Source organism: Idiotropiscis lumnitzeri, chromosome 1, assembly GCF_059441095.1.
Source record: "Idiotropiscis lumnitzeri isolate Australia: NSW breed Sydney's pygmy pipehorse chromosome 1, RoL_Ilum_1.0, whole genome shotgun sequence".
Lineage (NCBI taxonomy): Eukaryota > Metazoa > Chordata > Actinopteri > Syngnathiformes > Syngnathidae > Idiotropiscis > Idiotropiscis lumnitzeri.
In genome coordinates this window covers 5,727,045-5,736,545 of record NC_142391.1, presented here as the reverse complement: position 1 = coordinate 5,736,545, position 9,501 = coordinate 5,727,045, and the positions used below count along the sequence as shown (strand labels likewise).

Here is a 9,501-nt window from a genome sequence, read left to right as displayed (position 1 = left end):
AAAACACAAAACTCTTTAAAAATTGCCCAATTTATCCTTAGGACAAAGCCACACCAACACTAAATTAACACAAATAGGACTCCGTAATATTTAGGTCATTTATTAAAATATTTTTTTTACATCGTTAAATACATTCTCTCAAAAGTCTGACAGCAGTCTGGATGGAACCTCTCGAGGGGGATGCCTGCCCCATTGGCCCCGCCCTCTGAACTCCCTTGACACAGGGCAGCTTTTATCCCAATTACGATTTATGAGACTGCAAAAACCGGAATACCTCTCAGTAATTTTGTTGAATAATAATGCCATTGCCAGGTGGAAAATGGGAGAATACGTCTGCAAGTGTCAGTATGTGCAAAAGAGAAGAAAAAAAAAGACAGATGCCCGAGCCCCACACAGTTCAGCTCCCGGTGACATTTTCAACTAGCTTCCGTCGGGATGGCTGTGGTGCATTTCCGGAGAGTAGGTCAGGAGCACAATCATCACCCACAGGTGCAGCACCGCCTGCAAAACCAGTCAAAAGCTTAGTTGGAGGAAACTGCGCCTTTCATCTAACCTTCAAAATCTTTGTTTACATTTATGCATCACTGCTTCACCAAAAATGCTCTCGGGTCAATGTGACCCACTCCATGTTCAACCCAAAACAAAAATATAAATACATAAAAAAGAACAACTGGAGACCTTTTGTGGTTGGCTATACTGAAAAAAGAAGAAATTAATTAAAAATATTTTTTAAATTAATAAAAAAACAGTAATGTAATAAATAATTACATTTAAGACATTTTTGTGGTTGACTTAAAAATGTATATAAAACAAACAAATGGGACAAAAATAAATAAAATACAACATTATTACATTTGTGGAATATGAATTAATCGACCATTTTGCCATTTGCTGTTAACTGATGAAAGCGACGTAATCTTTTTGTGGTATATTACCATATATTAATATATATTTTTTCTTCAATTATAACAATATATTTACAGTATATATCTTTTTTTTTTTTTTATTTTAAAACAGTTTAGCCGCAACTTAACAGAAGGTTTTCAAACAAATACTCGCCATGTACAAGATGACAAAAACCCTGGCCATTGGGTAGCGCCTCAAGAAGATCCCCAGTCTGATGCTGGAATGAGAGAAATAGAAACGATACAAAACTGGATTGTGGGTAATGTAGTCTAATTTTCAGGACGCAAACATTTACCTAAAGCGGTCAATGGTGCTGGCCGCCTTTTGCACTCTTCCGTACACACCGGGACTGTCCTCATTGCTGAAAAGCACCGGAATGTTCCTTTGTCTGGCCCCTGAACGTTGAAGAAAAAAGTTTAAAAATACATCAACTTTATTGGTGGTCAAAATGGGCGAGCACGACAGGCTACCCGGCCCCTCGACGCCGCTCATGTTGATGGTGGGCCCCCCGGAGCCCGGACCCCCTTGGGTGTTCTTGAGCTGCTGCTCCAGACGCTCCAGCTGGAAGACAAGCGAGCTTTTCTCCGTGCCAAGCGCCTCTAGCATGGTCTGCTTCTGGATCAGCGTTTCAGTCAGTTGGTGCAGGCGATTCTCCAACTCCGTTTGGCTGCTGCTGCTCAGTGTCTTGTTGGTCAACTGGAAAGAAAAAAAATAAGAAATAAAAGCTTTGACATGCGCAATTATGTGAAATTGAAGTTGGGGTACAGCGAATGTATTGTAAATCCTAGTGTGAATGTGTGTGTGCGTGTTTTTAACCTTACAACATGCGGTTGACCTCTCAAAAAAGTAAATAATGTACAAAAATAAATTGCAACTAAAAACATAAAGGTAACACTAAAACCAAACACAACAAAGTAGGGCTGGGCGATTAACCTAAAATCAATATTGCGATAAATTGGGTAATTTTACCTCGATAACAATAAATGTGCGATAAATTCCCCCTGAGGACCAACATCAAAATAAATGCAGGAAATGCATATTAACTGCTTTTTTTATTGACCAACTGGTACACATTAATTTCAATGAAAAATAAAAGTACAAAAATCATTTGAATAAACGTTCAAAATAGCTTGCTTTGCATGACTTGAACAATGTCACAAAGAACGGGAGAAAAAGGGTCCCTCTCACAAAATCTTTTTCTGCAAATAGATTGTGCCGAGATGCTGTAATGCCATTTGCAAAGGCCTAGATTTGTGTAAAGGTATCTTGTAAACAATATAAATAATGCCATGTGCAAAGGAGCTAGTCGCCTGTAAACAAAATGCTAAATAAAATGAAAAAAATGTCAATGGAATGCCAATGCCAAATAAACAAGTGTGCTTCATCAGGAAAATGTGCCGTCTCGAGTACTCTAGTGCGCAGTCGCCACTTGTCGTCTATGTACTGCACATTCAAGCTCAAACAGGGATCCATGTTGCGACTCGACCACAAGTCGGATGTGGATGCAAAATGCTTGACATGTCTCCGCTCCCGTCCCGATGTTGTCCATATCGGGAAGTACGGTTTGCAACAAATATTTTCGTACCTCTTGTTGGCTACTTTCATGAGGCGTTTAAATCCTCTGCGCGCCACTGTAACTAGAGGAGTTAAATCTTTAGCTATGTGCTAGGCTATCGCGTCCAGTTCTGAGACGTTCTCTCGTATGGTGTCGCCTCCGTTATGGGCTGTTGTCACTTGTCGAACCTTGCTTCTCACTTTGAACTTTCAGCACAGCATGGTTGTGTTGTGGGTGGTGAAAAAGAAAAGGTTGGACGCGCTGTTTCAGGTGCTTACGACGCACTTTGTAGTTCATGTTCTTTTGCTCAAACCTCGTCTTTATGGAATCCAAAACATTTCCAAACGACAGATGTCGAATTTCTTTTCGGGACAAGCGCGACAGGAACAATTTCGACTTCGTCTGCAGCCGTGTCAGGATTTGAATCGCCAGCTACGAACGCGTCTTCTGTTTACATTCTTCTACAGCGCATGAGTCACGTGACTACATGTGTAGCCGTCTTAAAGGGGCATGAACATCGCCGCAGACAGAAAAGACTTTTCTTTTTCTTTTTTTTTTTTTAGACACCGAATTTACCGACTTGGGCAAAATGATGTCGGTCATTGTAATACATTTTGGTAACGGTAAAATTTCGGTTTATCGCCCAGCCCTACAACAAAGTACAGAAAAATACAAAAATATATAAGATATATGAATTTAAAGAAGAATAAGACCTTTGGGTAGTTCACTTCTATACAAAAAAAAACTTCTAAAAAAAATAAATAAATCTAACAAACATGCAAATAGCGTTTTGTGGTGCAAAACTAGACATATTTTCCTAATTTGAAAAAAAGACAATAAAGATTAAATAAATATTAATTTCAGTAAAATAAAATAGAACAGAGGAACCTGTTAACAAAGTTTTGCGTTTGACCTTCTGGAAAAAAAAATAACATTAACAAAACAAAATAAACCCAAAAAAAAACAATCGAACACACAAAAACACATTTACTGAAAATAATATTTCAAATAAATAAAAAAATAATAGTAGCATGAAAATAACATTTAAATTAATATTTAAAAATAACAAAGGAGGCATTTTTATGGTTGACCTCTGAAAACAAAATACAATTTAAATTGAGACACTGACATCTTTTGTGGTTAACGTATGAAAATCCAAAAAGTTTCAAATTAACCCAACAAACTAAATCAAATGAAAGATGCATGAGATTGCGAGATCATTTCGTCCCCCCCCCCAAAAAAAAAAGCAAACAAATGCATAACCTTGCCATTCAGAACAGCACTGTGACTGCCGAGTGTTCAGACCAACCTGATTCCTGAGTTTCTGAATTTCGTCTTCTCTGTCTTTTACCCGGCTCTGCAGGGTGCTTTTGGCACGGTTCTGCTCTTCCTCCAAATATTGCAGCTCCTGAGAACAATCCCAAGAGTTTGACAAAAAAAAAAAAAAACATTTTGGAATATCATCAACCGCTTTTCCACCTGCTTGTGCCGCTCCACCTCGGCTTCCAGCTCGTGTTTGACGCGGTTCAGCGCTGCTCGCTCTTCCTCAAACTGCGCCGCCTGCTGCCGCCACGTTTCCGCCTCGGCGAGGGATTGGCTCTCCAAATCCTGCAGGTGAAGCCATACATTTAAGTGCCCCTGGAGTCAAGCTGATCTAGACAAGGTCGTTTTTTCTTTGTTGTTTTTTTTGCAGATTCTCTCACCTGCAATTCAGTCCGAAGCGAGTGCATTTGGCCTTGCAGCTTCTGGATCTCCTCCCTCTGCAGTTCCTTCTCGTGGCGTAGCTCTTCTATTTCCAGTGTTGCCGCGCCGCTGCCGTCCAACGAGTCTAAACCGGAGCCCTCCTTCAGGCTGCTGATCAGCTTCTCTTTGGACTTAACATGGATTGAATTTAGACACGTCCTATAAATCGATGGTTCTCAACTGTCGTCGTGCTGGGAGCCGCATTTTCCTTCCATTTTCGTTCTAATAGTTTCAAAGAATGACTTGGGCATGAGTTGAGATGTGCAGATGAATTTAGGTGAGGATTGATCACGCTATTCAAACAGAGATTTTTATAGATGCCTTTTTGAGGCTCGGGCAGCTTTTTTTTTTTCGCCTTTTTTCGAAGGAAGAACAGAAACCAGAGATGGTCAGGAGTGCCGCCTACTGTTAATTATGGTAATACTTGACACATTATTGCATCTTTATAGCAAAATAGATATTTCAATGAAATACCACCTTTCATGTGCAAAAATGGAGGCAAATAAATATTTGGTTTGCAATTTCAATGAATTTCAAATTGACTTGAGAAAAGTTAATTAAGTTACAGAGCCAGAGTCAAATTACCAATATATACAAAAAAATGCAGCCACATTTTTTTTTCTAGGAAAGTCTCTTATCTAATATGTTCCGTGTTCATTTAATTTCTTTTCAGAGCAGGTTTGTTTGTTTTTATTTTTTTCCACAAATTTTTAGTTGAGTTTTTATTAATTTCAGTATAGGTTTTTTAATATATTTCATGTGCGCAAGATAAAAAAAAAAAAAGGTCACAGTAAATATAGCGTAATTAAACTCAAAATCAAGAAAATCAACAATAATAAAATTAAAAATAATAATAATCATAAATATACAAAAAAATAAAAATTCTTATTTTTATTACTATTTAATTTTTGAAACAACAACACTTATCCCTCTCTGTGTCAACATTGTTCGTGCCGTCTATCGACTTATGTGTTTATGCGTGTAAGTCCCGCCTCTTACAGCAGAACAAACAAAAAAACAAAAAAATCTGTCCAATTCAATTATGCAACTATAAGTCGATATAGTAATTAAATGACAGGCCATGTAGTGAAGTCATAATTACTGTAAAAAATGTCTGAGGAAAAAAAAAATATGTAGGCCACAAAACATAACGTAAATTTTTTTTTTTGTTACTACCACTCCGTGATCCACTTTTGTTTCCCAAGCGACCAGTTGAGAACCACTGCTTCGTAGTGGTGATGGTGGAGGCCAGTCTTACTTGTAGGATGCGCGAGGCCTTCTGCTTGTAGTCCTGCAGCTCGTGCTTGGCGGCCTCAGCGGCGCTCTTGGCGCTCCTCAACTGCTGCTGGAGGTTGTCCACGTGGAGCTTCTCCTCGGCGGCGCGCTTCTCCGACGTGGTCAATGCCTCGGCCAGGCTTTGCCGCTCGCACTCCAACCGTGACTGACGGCTGGCATATTCGCTCTAAATAAACAAATCAAATTGGTAACATTTATCGGATGTCTCTTGTTGGCAAACGAGGGTTCTTAGAGGAATGACATCGAAGACTACAGTAAAATGACCTCCATTTAAGACTGAAAATGCGAAAATATGCATCATGGGCCAGTAGATGGCGACATTGTAATGTAAATGTTGCTGCCGTCAGCCACACTCCAAGCAAACTCGCCGATGTCACGTGTCAGCGCAACAGGCACCACCGCTTCTTAAAGGACCTCGATAATATTAACATTTTGAGTGAGTTGAATTTTGTCAGAAAAAAAATTACAAAATTAATTTTTGCACTTTATGTTGTTAAGCAGTTTTGTGCCTTCCTTGAACGGTAATTTTTTTAAGCAAGAGAGCCCCTTGCACTGAATAAAAATTAAAACATGAATAAAAAAATTAACAGTTTGTTATTATTTTGTTGATTGCTTCAAACCCTTTGTGGAGTAGTGGACATTTATTATAAAAAAAAAACAAATACTGTAAGGGCATGCATTTTGCTTGCATGTTCATATTTTGTCCTTATTTTAAAAATATTTTTTGTCATACAACGGGTAAGGAAATTTTTGGTCCTAGGTGCCCCCCCCCAACCTTTCGGCTATAAAATCGCTGTTGTTGCGTCAAACCAAAAACGACAAAGGACAAAGCGTCACCTGCATTTGTCGGAAGTTGTCCTCTTCCCTCCTGACGGCCTGCTCGGCCTCTCGCAGCCTGTCGTGCATGCTCTCCAGAGCCTGCGAGTGCACGCTGGTGCCTTCCGTGTGGTCCTCCAAGATCCTAAACAGCACAGCAGCGTCCTCGACACGTATTTCCTGAAAATGCACCTTGACTTCAAAAGACAAATCATACCTGGACTTTTCCTTCTGCGCCTCCTCCAGAGCCACGCTTCGGTTCCTCAGCAGCTGGTCGGCCTCTTCCAGTCGGACCTTGAGCACGGCGAGCTGTCCGTCTTTGGCGGCCAGCGTCTCGTTCAGGTCGTCCACCTGCGAGCGCAGGCCCCGCAGCGCACGGTCGCTCTGAGACTGCTCAGTGTTACGTTTGTCGGCGCGCAGCCTCGCGTTGCTCAGTTCTGCGGGAGCGACAACAGGAATCCGATGAAAAAAGGCGATAACATATGTCAAATATATACAAATGAGTTCTACCTTCTTGCATGTCCTTTGATCGCTGGATGAGCGAGGCCATCTCCTGGTTGAGTGAGGCCACCTCACTACGCAGGAGTTGGTTCTCTAGACGCAGGCTGGACAGAACCTGGCCCTGCGGCTCCTCTGGGGGACCGCATGACTCCCGTCGGCCGGACTCTTGAGGGGAAGGCGAACTTGTGTCGCAAGACTCAGCTAAATCTGGGATGGCTGAGAAGAGAAATATCCGAGTTTAGCTTTTTATCTTTTATTGTAATTTATTCTAAAATATGCTGTTTAAAGTTTCATTGTTTTACGGGTATATAGTTTAAAACCGGTACGTTATTCAAAAACAGGATATCATTTCAAATTTACAGTGCAGAAAATGCACAAACAAAATGTTATGATGATTATTAGGCAAAAGCGTTGATCATTGTTCCTCAAAGGAAAACACAGAGTTTTCATTCTAAGGCAAAACAAAGATAATCAGTCTTCTCTCGAAGATAACGACAGAAATCGGATAATATTTATTGTTGAGCAGATGAAATTCAGAGCATTGAAAATGTAATTAATAAAGGTATGTAAATGATTGATTATGAAAAATGATTTATTATTTCAGAATCTGTTCGTTGCCCATGAATTGTTACATTTCTAATTGTTAGTAGAAGAAAAAATAAATTGTTTATTACAGACAACGTATCAGATTTTTCATTTTCACATTTTGAATTCTAACATTCTTTTGAATTTTCATTTCATATTATGAATTGGGTGATGTGATAAAATTGAAAGACTATGGCAAAAAAAAAAATGGTAGTGCACGCCTTATTCGATTCTTTCAAAATGTTTGCCATACCTTGGTTTTGCTCTTTTACCGAGCTCTCCTCTGACCCTTTTATGCTGTGAGCGGATTGAGAGCCAAAGCTGGACGCCCGGGACACGTCATGTGTCGAGGATGGCGTGGATGCGAGTGACAGGTCGGCACCAGGAGGCCTCGAAGTCGGGCTTTTAGCGTCTGCACCCGCCACTTTAACGTCCCTCTTGGGCTCCCGACGGGTACTGACTGGCGGCTCTGAGCTATTCAAAAAGTCAAAGAGCATATCATCGTCCACGTCAAGCGCACTCTTTTTGCGCTTTGCAAAGCCGGAGGAAGTTGAGGAGGAGGCAGAGAGGGGTGCTTTAGAAGCTTTTCCCGTTGCTTGCTTGTGGACTGACGTGGTCACAGGAGCAGACGCAGTCTTTTTGATGTTGCCCGCCGCTGAAGAGATGAAGCTTGACGCGGAGTGAGAAAACGCGCTGGACTCCGCCTTGTATTCAGGATGGACTTCTGCTCCATCGCCATCGTAGTAGGAGGCAAGGGAGGATGTTTTGGTTTGAGTTTTGCTCAAGGCGCTGGCAGCGCCCTGGTCCACTTGATTTAGGAAGTTTTCAGCTTTGCCGGCAAACTCGGCAAACCAGGACATTTTAATTGCTGATGGAAAAGGCAGAGAAAATAAATAGCACATTGTGAAGATGCTATTTAAAAAAAAATGAAATCTGTTTATCTGTGCGTTTGTTTGTTGGGCACTGATATTGTTCTGCTTGTTTTACAGGACATTTTGCATCTCATCCAAGCAGGCTTCATCAGTTCATGCATCAAGGCTAGGTAGCATAGCACCATCCTACGGTTCTTGGTGGGCAAAATTGAGTATTATTTGAATTGAAGGCACGCCGGATTCCATCATTCTTTTAAAATGCAAAACGAGTCGCAAAGCAACCAATGATAGTTGGGTGAAAACTACCCTGCAAATCCAAATGAAGGAGTGTTTGGTAATGCAATCTCAAAACTTTGAACTCTCCGTAACAACCCAGGCTAAATTTAGATCCTCCACTACCCCCCAAAATAAGCTTAAGTCTTTCCGTCGAACACTTCAACATACTAATTTGGACCAATTACTGCACCGATTTTCTTTTTGACAGGCGCCTTAACGTGGCATGTTAGGGCGTTGCAGAAAGCTCACAAAAGCACAAACAGCATCTGAATGCCTCTCCAAAGAACCCAAGGAAAATATTGGTCATGAATGCTGTCTTTTTCATCCCACGATCGCTTAATTAAACAATTCAATGCTTGCACTTCAAATTGTGTTGTGCTAATGCTACGAGATTTAGCAACCCAGCTCAAGCGACGCTACTATCTTACCGTATTAAAACGACGTCCAAATGTCCCAAAACGTTCCCGGCTAATGTGCTATCTTCGAGGCTGAACTGTTGCACCAGTGAGCGTAATGTCGTTTGGGTACAAGCGGGCAAATGTCATCATATGACGCCTACAAACATCGAAATATAACAAATCTCCTCTACGTGGACTAGGAAGCAAACTTCAAGGACCCCATAACGCAACACGGGTGGCTACAAAAGTGCCGTATTAAAAAAATATATATATATTTAAAGAGCGTTGAAAGCTTAATAAAAAATAATTTGGACAAAAATAGATATGTAAGCGAATAATCAAAAATAAAATTAAGTAATTAATATTTGCTTTCGGTGTGGAAGTAGACCACGACACTGTGTGGCTAAATGCCTGATCAAAAAACAAAAGAGCTCGCAACAAGCATTCCAGTGGAAAATCGTTTGAATAAAATCTGAGAATGTCATTGCAATATATAACAAGATATCGTACGGGGGGGGGGGGGGGGGGTAGGAAAAAAAAAGCTCTTCTCGCT

At 40.7% G+C, this 9,501-nt stretch overlaps 1 protein-coding gene across 1 annotated transcript; it reads right to left on the bottom strand.

The window, feature by feature from the left end:
- Positions 1-84: 84 nt before the first annotated feature.
- On the bottom strand, positions 85-9,196 carry golga5 (golgin A5). The gene is made up of 13 exons (XM_088313037.1): positions 8,979-9,196; positions 7,656-8,270; positions 6,827-7,033; positions 6,534-6,753; positions 6,338-6,461; positions 5,463-5,666; positions 4,165-4,335; positions 3,941-4,069; positions 3,771-3,869; positions 1,377-1,602; positions 1,202-1,301; positions 1,060-1,123; positions 85-501 (listed from the first exon to the last, which is right to left on the bottom strand). The coding sequence occupies exons 2-13, from the start codon at positions 8,260-8,262 to the stop codon at positions 421-423; spliced, it is 2,232 nt and encodes a 743-aa protein (XP_088169163.1). The 5' UTR covers positions 8,263-8,270; positions 8,979-9,196; the 3' UTR covers positions 85-420.
- Between the last annotated feature and the right edge of the window lie 305 nt (positions 9,197-9,501).